The sequence below is a fragment of the Myripristis murdjan genome, chromosome 17, assembly GCF_902150065.1.
Source record: "Myripristis murdjan chromosome 17, fMyrMur1.1, whole genome shotgun sequence".
Taxonomy (NCBI): domain Eukaryota; kingdom Metazoa; phylum Chordata; class Actinopteri; order Holocentriformes; family Holocentridae; genus Myripristis; species Myripristis murdjan.
The window spans coordinates 20267050-20283190 of record NC_043996.1 but is presented as its reverse complement, the minus strand read 5'-3'; the positions used below and the strand labels follow the sequence as shown (position 1 = coordinate 20283190).

General features: G+C 40.6%; 1 protein-coding gene across 1 annotated transcript; it reads right to left on the bottom strand.

The window, feature by feature from the left end:
- Positions 1-4264: 4264 nt before the first annotated feature.
- Positions 4265-8047, bottom strand: LOC115375495 (histamine H3 receptor-like). Its single transcript, XM_030074913.1, has 3 exons — positions 7801-8047; positions 7215-7381; positions 4265-5017 (listed from the first exon to the last, which is right to left on the bottom strand). The coding sequence occupies exons 1-3, from the start codon at positions 8045-8047 to the stop codon at positions 4265-4267; spliced, it is 1167 nt and encodes a 388-aa protein (XP_029930773.1).
- Positions 8048-16141: the final 8094 nt, after the last annotated feature.

Sequence of the window (16141 nt, the reverse complement as noted above, 5' to 3'; positions counted from 1 at the left end):
AGGAAATTCACACTGGCACATGCATCGTTCGCAGATTTACCAAAAAAAAAAAAAAAAAAAAAAAAACAGATGCCTCTTCCCCAGCCCGCCAATGTATCCATCTATTAGAGAAGCCGGTGATGTGGAGTGAACTGGATTCCTTCAACAACAGAGGCCAGAAACTAGTGCTTCAAGGCCTGGGTGCCAGCTGACGGAAGCTGCTAATTAAGAGGGCTAGAGAACCAGTGGGGTGCCTTATGAAACAGGGGCACCTGGGTTTCACTAGAGGAGGCCGGGTCTCCATCACAACTCATCTGTGTTGCAGAGGGAAGACAGTGGACCGCTCCAGCGCTATGCCACGTAGCACTCATTCACTCAAGCATAATGTCAAACACGGTTCACAAAAGCCACCTCCCCCCTCTCTGCCCCTCTCTCAGCTTGTTTTCCATTATGCAGGGGGATGTTATTGCATGGCATGATGAAATTGTATATGTCAAGGTGCATTTCATTCAAGCCACATACACTTATGCGCAGATGCAAAAAGACACAGTTGTGTACACTACATACACACATGCAAAATGCACAGCACACACACACACACACACACACAAACAGTACGTGGGCTCCCACATGCATAACTTAATGCCCCTCTCGTTTCCATTGTCCGCTGAGTTTTCTTTTCTTCAGGGTCGAAATGTCTCTGAATAATCTAACTAGCTCTGACTGTGGGGACAATATGAGCTCTGCCATGAGTTCTGTCATTACTGCTGTACCCACAAGAGGCAGATCCAGCTCTCGACCACCAGTGAACCTGCCATAATGCTATCCAACCTGACCCCACAGATGCAGTAAACCTAAGTGAACCACAGTTTCTAAAGTCGACAGCAATAACCACTGCAGAATTGCTTTTAATCAACGTCTGAAATGAGGGTGACTTGAAGCGTCGCCCCATGCTGATTAAATGTAATTGTTTAATTGCCAAGTGCTGGGAACCCATCCTAAGAGGATTCCAATGGAATTATTTAATCTCCAGTCAGGAAGTGCACTGCAGGAAAAAGCACAGGGATAACGGAAGAACGGAAAAGGCAAAAAATCAACCAGAAATAGTGCTGTTTTTTCTTCTTGAATATGTCCCTCATGAAATATTAACTGTGGTTTACATTCAGTTGGCTGAAAAAGAGAACAGCCTAGGCAGGGGAAAATGCACACTAAGTAATGCCACAACTTAAAAAGAGGTCATACTTTTGACCTGTAACTGCAGACCAAAGTGCTTTGGTCTTGCCAACAAGCTCACTTTTTCAGACCAGTATCTCTGTCAGATTGCAGGGGTGTAGTGTATTGGTCCTGCTAGGTGAACATGTCTAGGTCTGTTGTGTTTCTCTTCATGCCAAAGAATACCTTGGCTGCATTCCACTAGCGTTGCCAGGCCTTTTATTGTGTAGACCGGAGGTGTTATCCATTGGAATCTGAAAACAGAAGATTTTAGCATTAAGTCATTGTAACCGAGAGCTGAAGGGAGACCTCTAAGTGTTTAAGTGCTGAAAGACTCTCGTGCAGAAATTATATAGGCCCTCCCCGCCTCTGATCACTGGTTGAGTCTGTGCTAATGGGGGTCTATAAACTTAAGGGGCACAGGTGCACTCCATTTGGGGTCACAGCTTTCAGACACATAGCTTGGGGTCACAGACATCCAAACCCCCCATAAACACATTCACATATACACAGTGAATAGTTTAAAACATGCACAGAGAAAGAGAAAGAGAAACGTGCTTGTGTGTACAACAAATGATTAAGGTCTCACTTGTATTCCATCTGTATTTTTGTAGTGCTACCCATCCTACGCCAATTTAATCTGGCATAATTCCCAATACATTCACCAGTCAGTCGGCTTGGCACACATGCCATGACATTTCAATCTATCAACAAAATCAACGGCAGTGCTCCTCCAAATATTACTGCACACAGTGCAGGCGTTCCTTGCAGTGAAATAGCCTTTGCTGTTGCATTTAGATACACAAGGCTTGCCGTTCTGCTGATAGATGCAGTTCTGCCCTCCCAAGGGAAATGTGCCTGCATCCCTCTGGTCAGAAGTGTGCTTCTGTCCCCCCACCATGCCACGGGAGGAGAGGGAGTGGGGAGGGAGCAGAGGCCTGTTCCCTGCAGCTGTGCCCTTATTCCCAGCACCTGACCAGGGGCCCAGATGTGCACACGGGCAGCAGCAACAATTTGAGCAATGTGAGTCCCCTGTGGGACCCCAGGCACCTGCAAATGTAACCTCACTATCTAACACGATGGCGTAATTACAGGTCTAATAAGTCTACATCTGGAAAGAATTTATTTAATCTATCACACCCACCCTATGTAGACTGTGGAACAATACAAAAATGATACCGCACTCTGAGTGTTTCCTGTGCACATCACACAACAAAACATGAGTGCCACTTGAACCAGAAGTGTTTTCCAAATCAGTGACCCAATTAGACATCAGGTAAACAGTAACTACAGGGCACATTGTTGCCATTTACAGTGGAGACCTAAATTAAATTTTCTGGTGTTATTTCTTTGCTATGTATACAGATGTGTCTTATAAATCTACTCACTTACAAAAAGCAGTCATCTTTTTTTTATTGTACCTCTTTTCTGAACCAAGAAAACACCTTGTAGGCCACTAGACGAACATTCAATTTCAGACAGTTACAGAATACAACACATTTAAGGACAATAACATTGATTATAACATAGTACATTTTAGTTTAGGTTTCTATACCAATTAAAAGTGACAAAACTTAGCTGTTTAAGGATGCTCTGAGAAAATTTACAGAAAGCACCATCCCATATTAAGACCAACTGACGATTATGCAGCAAAATTTCTGCTATTATAACTCAGTGTCTTAAATCAGTCAGTGTCTTGGTGCAATATATAGGTTGAATATGATTGATAATCCTAAGACAACCAACATGGGCAGTAATTAATGCAAACCAATGCCAATTCTGAGGAGTGATTTCACCCAATACTGCATTATAGCTTGATGCCCATGTAGTACACACAAAAAGCTATAAAAGGTGAATGGTGACATCTAGTGGCATGTATATGTACATACACCTAATTGACCACAAATGATCAAAAATTGCATTTGGCATTTGTGAGCAGGGTAGCATTCCTTTAAACAAATACAAGGACGTTATCTACAAGACAAGTTCAAAAAGCAGCAATAAAACAAAAACAATATCACATAAAGTTAAGTAAATTTGTTTGGCATCATTAGCTGCAAACTCACTGAGAAACAAAAGTTCAACATGAGTGGTAAAAGTAAAATTGAAGGCTTCTTTGTGTTTGCATTGTTTAGCAACATTACAGTGCACAAACCAGGTTACAATGGAACAGTGAAATTGTACAAAACACATTGTGAAGAAATTCAGTGTTCCAGTAATTTATCCAAATATAACATCAAGATGTCCAAAAAGGGAAAAAAAAAAAAAAAAAGAAAGAAATGTGTCTTGGGCTTTGACACACATATTTCAGGATTTGACATGAATGCATGACAGCACTGTGTGTTTGGTGGCTGCCACTGTGCTCTCCTGCATCAAACAGTAGAAACGTCTGGCAGCAGAGGGTGATAATGATCTGTTTTACTGTACCTGCGGCCCACTGATGCCTTATTTTCACTTAACAAAGCCACATTTTAAATCTCCTATATATCCCAACTGTGCATCATAAAGCCCTGCACAACATGACTAACTTATTCTGCATGGCATTTACTCAAGCCAAGTATAAATTCTGTTTTAACTTTGTATGTACCAATAAAGCTAAATTATGTCCTAGGTGGGTCTAAGTGTGGCATTTAGTCAAGCAAAATGACTAAATGACTCCAGAGCATGTGTCTGTATCCTGCCTGCCTTACAATGTATACAATGTATTAAGTAGGTACATGGTTATCCATAGGTCCAAAGATAATTTTCTCTGGCATTTTTATACCCCACCTGACACCTCTGTTGAAGTTGTCTGGTGAAGTCTACAATATTGACGTATTGTGGTTCTAATTTTTAGAGCGGATTCATAGTCATGATGGATGCTTAGTACACACTTCAGACTGGGCAAATTGACTGAAAATTAAATTACACAGTACCAGCTTAATACAGCCAAACATTAAAATGCACAACTGAGAACTATTAATTCTGGTGAAATTGTTGTCCACAGTCATCTGCTTATTTAGGGATTTGATAATGAAGGGTTCCACTCATGGTTTTTCTGTATTGTCTATCCCCATCCATGGTCACCAGCCTGTCATTGGCCAATATGAAGGTCAGTTGTAGACTGAGTGGTATGCCGCTTGGGGCACAGAATCTTGCTAAAGGCCCTGCGAAAGCTACTGTGACAGAGCGGGTACAAGAAGGGGTTAATAGCTGAGTTGAGCCACAGGAGCCAGAAGGTGACCTCGTACCAATGGTGCTGGATGCAACGCCCTCTACAGGCAGCACGGATGATCATCAGCAGGGTGTATGGCGCCCAGCAGATGGCAAACACACACACTATGATGGCCAGGGACTTAGCAATTTTCTTATCCCTGGACAGACGGCTAGGCTGGGCAGCCCTGCTGGCTGAGAGATCCAGTTTGCTCAGACAGGGAGAGGAGGTCTGGGAGTGGATGGAGCCTCTTACAGCCAGTTTCATCCCAAAGCCCCAGTTGTGCGAAAAGGGGGTGCCCTCCCCCTGGGCAGAGGCTGGTTCGCTGAGTTGGAGGTGGGGTTGGGTCTCCCTGCTGTGGAGCCTCCTCCTGCGGATGCTGAGGTAAATGCTGAGGTTGAAGAAAGCCACAGAGATGAAAGGAGAGAAGAACTCCAGCATGGAGGCACTCAGCAGGAAATACCAAGTGTAATAGAACTCAGCGTAGCACTCATCCTTTGGCACGCGGCTGCTGCCCACTACCAGTTCCCAGAATATGATGGCTGGGCCATAAAGGACAAAGGCTAGCACCCAGACAGCAATCATCTTCATGATGGCTTGATGGGTCATGCTCTGCCTGGCACGGTAACTTACCTACAGCAAATGAAAATGTACACAGTGGTTTCTGGAGGGCAGGGAGAGTTTCCCAAACTTAGATGTAAAAGCTATGCTCCATCACTGTTGTGTTATCTAAATGTCTGGACAACTAAAAACAGTTAGTCAACTAAACTGAGTTATGATACAGCCATAACAAGATGAGGAACGCTCTTTGGTGTACATATTGTGCATTAATCGAAGCAGAGTGGTGCAGTGAACCAAAGGCCAAACTACAGGCTACTGTTGCTGTTGATACAAACTACCCACTCTGCTGCAGCAAGACACTGTAAAACCTCAAGTTTGAGGACACTGCTGTGGCTGACCCTATGCTCTGACCTTTCTGTGGACAAAAGCAAGCAAAAGACAGTTCCCCAATATTGTATCAAATTGTTATTAATAGTCTGATTTTTTGTTTTTAAATGCAGTCATACAGCTTGTTTCAATAAGCCAAAGAGATTTTCACCTAAGGACAGTGTATGAACTCATACTTTTCTCAAATCCTAATGGTGTGCTATTGAATGCAGTCAAGTGTGCGACTGAATGTGAAGTCAATGAAGCACCACTTATGAACCCTTCTCTCCATTAGTGTGACATTCTATGCTCCTGTCCACACCATTGTCCAGCAAGCAGCTTAATTCCCCACCTCTCCAGAGCTTCTGCAACAGCTTTACAACAGCTTTAACTGCAGTCCTCACAGTACAGAAATTATTTATCAACACCTTCTGCCTTGCTCACCCACCATATAACGTTATGCTGATGCTCATATGAATTAATTGTTTTGCCCATCCCCCAGTTAATAGAAAGGCAACAGTTGTCCTTATGAATCCAGTCTGAATTTATACATTTGCTGCAGTGCAGAACATCATAAATGGATTCTGATAACTGTGAGTTTTGCTGTATCCAAATAATAAATAAATATATAAATAAATAAATGAATCTGTCAAATCAATCAATCCCAATAAACACAATTATCTGAGGCCTTCTCTTGAACATTGTGTAGTTAACATTTGTTAATGTGCTGACATCTAATCTTACTGCCAAATATACTTATGTACTGAATCTAACTCAGTTTTTTTGCTTGTCAGAGATGACCTTCACTCTCCGGCTGTTGCCCCGTGTTTTCTCTCTTTCAATGTTCAGAGGAGAATGCTTTTAGGAAAATGCTACTTGGCTGCTGGCGGCCTGTTTCTGCAATGATTGATCTCTCCAGGTTGGAGGGACCATGGCATGGAGGAGGATCTCTATGATCAAAGCTAGCTAATTAAAGAAGAGGCTCTCTCTCTCTCTCTGGTGTTATTTGTATTCATTGCTCTGATGTTAAGTGTTTGTTTGTGAAAGGAAACAAAACACTTTCTTTGTCTACTATGCCGAGCCTCATCCCACCTTTGAGTTAACACACACGGTGCACAGGACCGGCGGCCTGGCTTGTGCACAAACACCAGCTAAGGTTCAATGGGACTGGCAGCTGCAGATGTTGGAAATCTACGCTAACTACTAGATAAACACTAAAACAGGAAGAAAACAGAAATACTGCAGGTGTTGTGCAACTGCATTTTCAAAGCTGTTTTGAATATTTATGATTAAGTCGTGTGCCCTTTGTTGGAATTATGTCACTCAGGTGAACTGGTTACAAGGTTACAAACTGGTTACAAATTTGCTGTTTATTCATCATGTATTTTAGATTATTAATTACCCTTTCATTATTCTGCATTGTAATTGGCTTTATTTTGCAATGTAAAATAACAGTGCATGATAAAGTCTTACAAGTAAACAGGAATCCAGCACGAGGCTCAGTCTGTCCTTAAGTTGAAATGTGACTTTTCTGTCCACATCATGGGAGAGGGCTATAATTAGGGGTGGCACTGGGCCTGAACAGGTCATGAATGATTAACCTCTACAGATGGGCACATTTGGGACAATGAGGTGGCGCTGCCCCTACCAATGACCTGGGAGACTCACCCCTCCAAAAACAAAGCAACGGACCACAAGCATTAACCAGTGGTAGGCCTGCAGCTACGTGTTCAGTCTGAGAGGAAACGAAAGGGGGAAAATTATCTTGAGAAAGTTAAGACTGAACTCAAATGACTCTAGTCTGCCTCCATTTGATGAGGATGGGGTTTCACTTGGTTATCAGACCATATTCACTTTGATAGTTAGGTGCATTCCAGATGACAAGAAAAAGGATGGAACTCACTGCTCTGGTGACAGAGAGGAAGCGGTCATAGCTGATGAGGACGATGTTGAAGACAGACGCAGAGCAGAGCAGGTAGTCCATGACCAGCCACAGCTTGCACAGCCCTCGGCCCAGGGTCCACCGACCTGTGAGGATGTAAGGAATGTAGACCGGGATGCAGAACGCCCCTGTGGAACCAGTGATTGGAAAAGGGGTCAAGTGCAAGTTCATTTACTCTGGTGCAATGGAAGGAAGGAAGGAAGGAAGGAAGGAAAGAAAGAAGGAAGGAAAGAAAGAAGGAAAGAAAGAAGGAAGGAAGGAAGGAAGGAAGGAAGGAAGATTGACTGAGTGATTGATTTATTGATTTAAAGAATTCTGGCATTTGTTGACCTCATTTGCTGGTAATTTTTTTTTTCAAACACTAAAATGATGCACACTTAAAATTGCACACAGAGAAATGGGGGGGGGGGGGGGGGGGGGGGGATGGGGGGGGTTGGGGGGTGAAGTGGGCCTCACTAAGTTGGACCGTATCAAAGGCATCATAAGGCAACACTGTGAGCTGTGAGAATAACATCAAACGCAAGAAGAAAACTCTTATCACACTTACCGACAAGGAAATCTGATATCGCCAAATTCAGGAAGTAGTAGTTGCACTGTCTTCTCAAACTCTTGTCCACTTTGAATGCCAAAATGACCAGCGCGTTGCCCAAAACTATCACAACGACCAAAGTCACCATCATCACCACCAAGATGACAAATATGGGTCCTGAAAACACCAAGTTGCCCTGGAGTCTGGTTGACTCGCTGTCAAAATAGTGCCCACTTGAGTTGGCATCAGTTTGCTCCTCCGACATTGTCCGCCTATACGAGGTAGACGCCACTGCCTTAAAATCCTCCGATGCTGAAATAATAGGCAACTAATGCAACAGGTGCCCAGTGAGAGGACACAGCCTCCAGGACGGCGCAGTATCCTTGTAAAGGCTCACAGTTTTATGCAGGCATTGAAATACAACATGTATGTCAGGCAAGTCCAGGAGAGAGAGCGCACAACGCTGATGTGAGAGGGCGGCCAACACAGATGATGGATTACGCATTTACCGGCAATGTTGGGAAATAACGCGGCCGGTAACGCGTTACAGTTAAAGGATTACTTCTCCCAGTTATGAGGTCAGCCGGGTGACAAAACGCCAACTCAGTTTCAGAGTGAATATTACACTGAACAAGCACAGAACGAGTTTTGTTGTCACCTGATCTCGATGAGATGGAAGATGATCACCGTGTTGCGCTCATCCCGTCTCCAAGGTTATTAGAGTTCACTAAAACTAAACTAAAAACTAAAACTGGGTGTGCAAAAACATTGTGGTTGGCTGAAATAAGAATAAAAACTAGACTTCAGGGGCAAAAAACTAATTGAAACGATATTGTGTACTTACACAACTAACTAAAATAAAGTCAAAACATAGCTACAGAAAATGTCTTTAGTTTTAGTCTGTGTCAGTCTGGTCAAATCTGTCAACACAACAAGCATGAGGAGGTGTTTACTGAGACTGGGATGTTTACTGGGAGACTGCCTTCACGAAGAGTTGGGTTTGTATTGTAATACCTGTTCTAAACTTCTTCAATTTTGCCCCTGATAAACACCTCCCAAATTACAATGGTAAAAAACTAATAAAAAAATAAACTAAAACTCAACATTTTTAAAGAATAAAAACTAAACTGAAACAAGCAACCCCACCCTGGAAACTAACTGAAACCAAACTGAATTGAAAACTAATTAAAAACGAAATAAAAACTAATGAAAAATACAAAACTATAATAACTTTGTCCCTAGTGCACAGCTAGTTTACATCCTTCAGATGGACTGGCACAATTTGAGAGGTATAAGTTTAAGTTAGTGTGTGGCACAATATCCTTTCATATTATTCACATCATTCATGTGATATATCTCATGCTTGCCCTTTCATGCTGTACATCAACAGAGAAAACTCATCCAAATTCTACCGCAAAAAGTTTTTAATGCTGTCTCAAATTGTGACATCTTTAGACTATTCTTTAAACTTGCTGCTGGTCTAGTGGCAAGTCCGGTATGATTGGAAATTTTTTCTGTCACATGCTGTTATGTCACCCTCTGAGATGACACCCTGCAGAAAGGTTTTATGTTTTTCTCATTTCAGAGGAGGCTATCTTAGAGGAAACCCATTCACCCTAACGCTCATATTTGATTCACAGTCACATACTGACTCAAAATATTCATTTACCCGCAGAAAAGCACAGGCATGTGTGCACATACACACTCACACGGGTCCACACACGTGCTCACGCATGCACCCATGCACACATAACAGACTTTGGTGCTGCCTGCAAAGCAAGCCTGATGTAAGTGTGTATAAGACATGATTCAGGACATGATCAAGGCAAGCTGAACACACGGCAAAGTGTGAAAACTCTTATGCATACAAAAACAAATACACACTACAAACAAGAGCAGCATTAATCCCCTCATCAGCATAATGCACCTCACTGCATTTTTCTATGATGTTTCTGCCAGATGTAGCCCAAAATGTGAATTTTGAGCTATGAGCGACCTTGACCTTTGTGCTAGATAGACCAAAATTTAATCAGGGTTTCATTTATTACCAGTTTCTCCATGAAGTGTCACCCACATGCCCCCATTAGTTTTTGAGTTGCCTTGCCAACAGACAGACAGACAGACAAGACAAATGGAGGTGAAAACAACCTTCATCAGCCTTTAGTGGCAAGGTGATAACTTAATTTCTAATGAGCATAATAGTTCACATTTGTTTAAGCTTCATTGTCCTTTTAGTGGTTTCTTGTGGCATGACTTATATTCTCACTGTCAACTTAAAACCTTGTAACTTCAATTGTGGGGCTTTTCATTCTTTTAACTTAAATTTAACTACATGCTTCTCTGTAGGGACACTGAACCTATGAAGAGATGTTCACCCAACAGCAGCAATATGCAAGATCTCAACATTGTCTTTTTTAGCTAATAGGTTTGAACCATGTTTGCATTAAATAAAATCTCAAAAGGCAGTAAAACAGCTGTTAGCCATTGTTTTTATGACACTCTCTGCTTCCTCTTCCCATTGTACTCATTGAACAGCCAGTACCTCCAATATGACTGATGTGAAATGGCTTGAAACTCAATGGCGGCAAGATAGTCCAAGTAGGGGTGAGTGAGTGGGAAGTGTTGGCACAGTGGAGGGGGTTTCTGGAATTCTCTCATCAATATGCTTGTGGAGATTTACCACTTACAGTAAACATTAAGCATTCTTGCCTATGGCAGCTCAAAGTCCAGTGTTGAATTTTTTTTTTTTTTTTTTTTTTTTACTTTTTTACATGTGCCTACATTATGGGTTCTCATGAGTTTCTTATATGCTCCCAGTGGTACATTGTAGTAAGAAGCAGCCTGCTTCATTTGCATTCTGATACTATACTGTGAGTCCCACAGCTGTGGTTCAAGAGAAATGAGAAACCCACTACAGCACAGTAAGAGTGCGTGAAGGAGCCCGGTATGAATTACTGCTATTTTCACAGACAGAAGCGCCACCACCTCTCCGTTAGATAGTTGAAAGAAAGTTGTAGGGGCGAAGATGTATTGAACTTCCATAAATAGAAGTTTGAATGTTAACTTTCATATTTCATTCATAATAACCCAAAATTAATATTTACTGTGTGGATACTGTAGCTCTCTAGAAATATGGCCATAACTATTTTCTACAGCTCCTTTATTAATAAAACATATGCCAATAAAGGATACAGGCTTTGAGTTCGTGCTATAGAAAAAATGCTCTATAGTTAGTGAAGTTGAAAATCAGTTCGCTCTCTTGTCAGCTAATTCTGGGAATATATTTATTTAAAATAAACATAATGGCAAACAGCCGGAATAATCATTTGGCAGTGAATGCTGTAGCTTAAGTGCTGTTTTGAGATTGCAGTTTCGATTGCCAAAAGGGAGTTGACTGAACTAAAAGCCAATTGACCATAACCCTCATAATTAGATGGTCTCCTTCCCAAAAAAAAAAAAAAGTTATGAATGATGAATATCTCTCTGACCTGTAAATGGTCTTGAGCCATGTTGAATCTGAATTACTCATTGCTGTAAAATTGTTCATCTGAGGATTAATTGTAAATTCAGTATTCAAGCAAAGTAATTTTTGGCTGACTCTAAAAGGTGAAGGACGTTGGATATCATTAATTGAGAATGTCAGTTACTTAAATATTCAACAGAGGCAGAGAGAAATATGCTTTGTATGTAAAAAGCACACAAATGAAACTGTACAAATGAAAAATAATGCAAAGTAAGAGTGCCACTGTATCTGATCGCTTTAGCAGGTGCATTGTCAGTGGATTTCAAAATACAAATGCAATGGCTCATCTGAGTTTGGAGGGCACTTCAGAAACAAAACAGTGTGCACAGAGCGTACACCGAGGCTCTAGAGGTGGCGATTATGCTGTGCCCTGCTGTGGCTCTCCATTAATCTGGTCCTCAAGTGTTTACGTTTGAATGCTGGGTCTGGAGCACTGATTCTGTCATGACAGTCTGCCTAACCATCGTCATCAGAGCTAAAATTGGACCTAATGAGTGTCGTGGATTTTTCTCTTTAGTTAGTCAAATAAAGGATCTGGAATCAACAAGTTGTCTTTTGGGAATTTTATTATTCAGCGCTGAAGGGAAGAACCAAACAGAGTGCAAGGCAGTCTGCAGGGAAGTTCCAAAGATTGTTTACAATCAGAGATATTTATGCAGAAAAATCAGACAATGAGTCAAAAAACGTTGACATCCTGTCTGGTCATGAGCGACATGTGCCATTTCCAAATTAGGTAATACAGACAAGTTAAGTTTAAGCACTTTTGGTGCAAAAGTTCAGGATGCTTAAAAGCAAAGAGTTCAGCTAGGAAGAAAGAACTAGAAAGAGCTAGAAAGAACGCTAGCGAAAGTTTTAGTTCCTTAATATAGAGTTCAAAAGGTCTAACGAAGGTTCATCTGATAAGGAAGTGCAAGCACAACCGGATAAGTATAGATATTAGACATAGAGAACAGGAACCTTAAACAGAAATGTAGACACTGTCTGGATTTGATCAAAATAATCTTAAGGCAGATTAACAAGTAAACATGAGCCATTATATTTGTTACATGAGCACAGTCAAAAATTTCGTATAGCTTATTACAGTGGGAAATGCATTGTTATTTTTTCCTGAGCCTTTTGATTAAGAATGCCTTATAATCTCAGTGAAAACAGAAAAAAAATATGGTAATGATTATAAAAACTTAGCTCAGTCTTAATAAGAATGGCAGCACTCATCAGCAACACTAATGATGCCATTAGCTTTTGTGATTTTAAGTAGACCACGTTTGAATACTCAGCAATCAATCAGCACTGTAAAAACTAACAGGTACAGTAGATATCTTGATTTGGAATTCACCTCTTGAACTCAGAAGAGGCTTAGCAGGAGTCCCGCCATAAGCCTATTAATAATATGTTGCACATTTATGAAGTGATAGTGACAGCTATTGAAAGTGGTTGATATACTACACTTAATAAATCAGTGAGAAAATATTGTTGTGTATCTAAGTCTCATGGTTACATTGTAGCTCTGTACTCTAATTTGTAGAATGGATTTATACTGAAAATCTCGCCAAGCTAAAGAAGTGATCTGTTTCTATGACATGGCCTGTGTTAATATTTTGGGATGCCAAGACTTATTTACAAAGTTCAACTGTAAAAATTGATTGCAGCACACCTGTTGGACACAGTGAAGAGTACCTGTGAAGTTCTAGTTGAAGGGACAGGATCTTAACTCTTACTGATTTATTTTTAATCGGCCACCTGTTGCTTTGTTCTGTTTAATGTTGACTGACAGTTTTTATGGTGGCTTCAAACAATCAGAGGACCCTTTTAATGAAACTGTGGCGTAATGATAGTTCCCCAGTGCAAAAACGTAATATTGCAGTATGTGAATACAGAGGGTATTGCAGGGTCTAAAAAATGTGGGTTGAGCAGAAGAGGTTATAGTTACAAAACAGTGTGGCAAGATGTTACCTGCAGGTGGTGTTCATATTGTGCTCTGCTGTGACTCTCCTTATAGCTGCAAAAAAATCTATTGTTTGGGAATTACAGGCAATAGAAAACAATTTTCTTCCTCCTGCTTTTCCATATTATGTTGTGACTCAAACACTGCTCATATTCAAATTCCACTTGTACTTTATAGCCCAATAACAATGCAGCTGTCAAAGTGTTGCTTCCCTCTACAGATAGCACACTTCCTTTGTAATGTTTCATATTTTTTGCAATTGTGTAGCATGTTTTTATGGAGGGGGAATAATATTAAAACTTACAGGGCAGCATTAGTATGCTGGGCATGGACGACAATGCCATTTCAACATAACACCACACACTAAATAATCATCTCTAATGAGAGAGCTGAGCTCATGGTTGGATGGCATCACAGCCCCACAGCCTGTTTGGCTGAGCTGTGTACTAGAGGAAGGGTATTGGCATTCACCTTATGCTCCAGATCCACGGAAGCTCATTTAAATGCTACGGGTGTGCCTCATCGTGACAGCATTTTCACTTGTTAAATTTTTCATTGAAAAAGCTCCACAGAATTATGGCCCGCTGTTTAATCCATGTATCACTGTACCCCACCCTCACATCAAGATGTATTTAATAACTCAGAGATAAAATATTAATTTAAGTTTAATTTGCAGTATTAATTATTGCAATCATTAGGAAAGGATCATTAAAAATCCTGAATGTTAAAGAAACACAGTACACTCAATTTGTAAATATTAGATCAGAGGGGCAAAAAAAAAAAAAGTGTTTAACAAGTCTTACATACAGTTAGATTCTGTCTTTTTAAAAAGCCATCCAGACCCAATAATCCACGTTTTCACAATTATTTTAATTGTTGTTTGCAAAGATAGAGATGATCCCCTTTACTTTGTTGCACAGAAAATTCCATGAGCTTGTCATGTATCTGCTTGCTGCATGAGCCATAGACTGTGATACTTACAGTCATTTCCATTGAGATCCTTTGGCAAGACTGCCACCGATTGCTTTTTCTCGTGCATAAATTACTTTTGGCTATGTTTTGTTCTGGTGGACTGCATAGTTAATGATTGAAATGTTAAGGCACAGTCCTGATTCTTGGAGGTAGAAAAATCCCCATTGATTTTAACCTTGCTTCCAGTGAGCCTAAGATGCATATGGAATATGTTAACATGAGATTTTTACTTACATTTCCCCACCTGAAGGTCAATAGAAAAATAACCTGAGGATTTTTTTTTTTTAACCAAAACAGCATAATATTTAATTTGCTTCTTGAAGGCAGTATTAAAACAATGGTTTCAGGGTAATATTCTTCCAAGACATTTCAATGCTTTACCCTCTCAGCACTTAACAATGTTATTTACAATACACTTGGGAATATAATAGCTAAACCCCATAATTCCAGAAAGACCCGGGTACTGGGGTTCATTCAATGAAAGTTGAGGCAGCAAAGAGCATTTTCAAAAAACAAAAACACCCAGTGAAACCAGATGAATCAGATATGAAGTGTAAATTATTGACGTCAACAAGCCTTGTAACGATAAATACCAAGTGCATACAGTAAAAGGACCAGACACAATAAAAGAAGCACTACTGCTTGTGGATCCTATTCAGATCATATACAGGCTTTTTGCAGTGTTTTGCACCATACATAAACATGTATATGTATCTGTGCATCAAGTTAAGGATGTGTCTGTGATGCGTGAATGCAGTCCTGCTCTATCACAGCATGAGATACATTAAGTAGAATCTGTTAGAGCGAGATTTATTGTTGGGCAAAAAACTGGCGTTTAACCTCAAAATATTTTCATACAGCTAAACAGCAAGGTGTGGTACTACAGGCAGAACAACTTGTGCAAACCTGTTTCCATTAAAGTCACTTTGCCAAAAAGTCTAAAGAAATAGGCCTCTCCTATTCAGTCTGCCCTATGTGAAGGGAATACAAGCAGCACTTCCTCCCCTACCTTTCCCTCTCTGGCTGCCTTTCTCTCTGCCTGTCCCTAAAATGTCCCTGTTGGGAATTTTATCTCCTGGTTCCTTTTGAAGCAGTGGCCTCTCTTTGCCTCCATTATCTTGTAATTTGTGGGGGATTACGCTCTGGAGCACACACAGTCCACCCTGTCGCTTAAGAACTGTGACAGCTTACAATAATTGCCATGCTAATTAGCAGGAACTAGCGCAGTGCGCTTCTTTCCCTCACCAGACCTGATTTGATGAATATGCTTTGATTAATGTCTGCAGTAGTGTTTCTATAACTTCCAGAACCATTGTAATTAACTATGACACTGATAATGATGACTGACTGATACATAGTAACAAATAAAACGCACTGAGATGGGTATTGTTGCTGAATGACAAAGGAAACAGCTACATCAAATCAGAGTTTTCTGAGGTCCAGGATTGGTGCACGGAGATTTTTTTTGAAAATGAAGGCAATACAAACATCAAAACAGAGTGAAAGAAATTCTGAATAGTGAATAGTCAGCACCTGAATAGTGTTTTCCTCCCCATAGTAGTACTGAAACACATTTCAGTACAAAAACCCTCCTATATATAGATGGGAGGTTCATTAGCCTTGCCATTTAGAGGAGAAAGTCCTCTTTTAAAGTTAAAAAGTTTTTGTTGCAAAGTTAATTGACACTGAATTTGGTAAAAAGTCATACAAACACATTTCAGTACAAAAACCCTCATCAGAGTTTTCTGTTGACAAGGAACTACAGACACCTTGTTATTCAATTAGAAAACAAAGGCACGATAAACCTACATTTAAAGCAAGTATGATGTAAAGGTATAGAAAATATTGTGCATTTAGTAACATCCCCTGTTATTAAAGTTGCTGTGCGAATATACTCCTCAAAAAGATGTCTCTTTTCT

What these genes read in the sequence shown, in the direction of transcription:
- LOC115375495 (XM_030074913.1), bottom strand. Translation starts at nt 8,047, where the DNA reads ATGTCGGAGGAGCAAACTGATGCCAACTCAAGTGGGCACTATTTTGAC. An exon ending in GATATCAGATTTCCTTGTCG is followed by an intron (nt 7,382 to 7,800) that starts GTAAGTGTGATA and finishes CTGGTTCCACAG; the next exon opens with GGGCGTTCTGCATCCCGGTC. An exon ending in TCCTCTCTGTCACCAGAGCA is followed by an intron (nt 5,018 to 7,214) that starts GTGAGTTCCATC and finishes CATTTGCTGTAG; the next exon opens with GTAAGTTACCGTGCCAGGCA.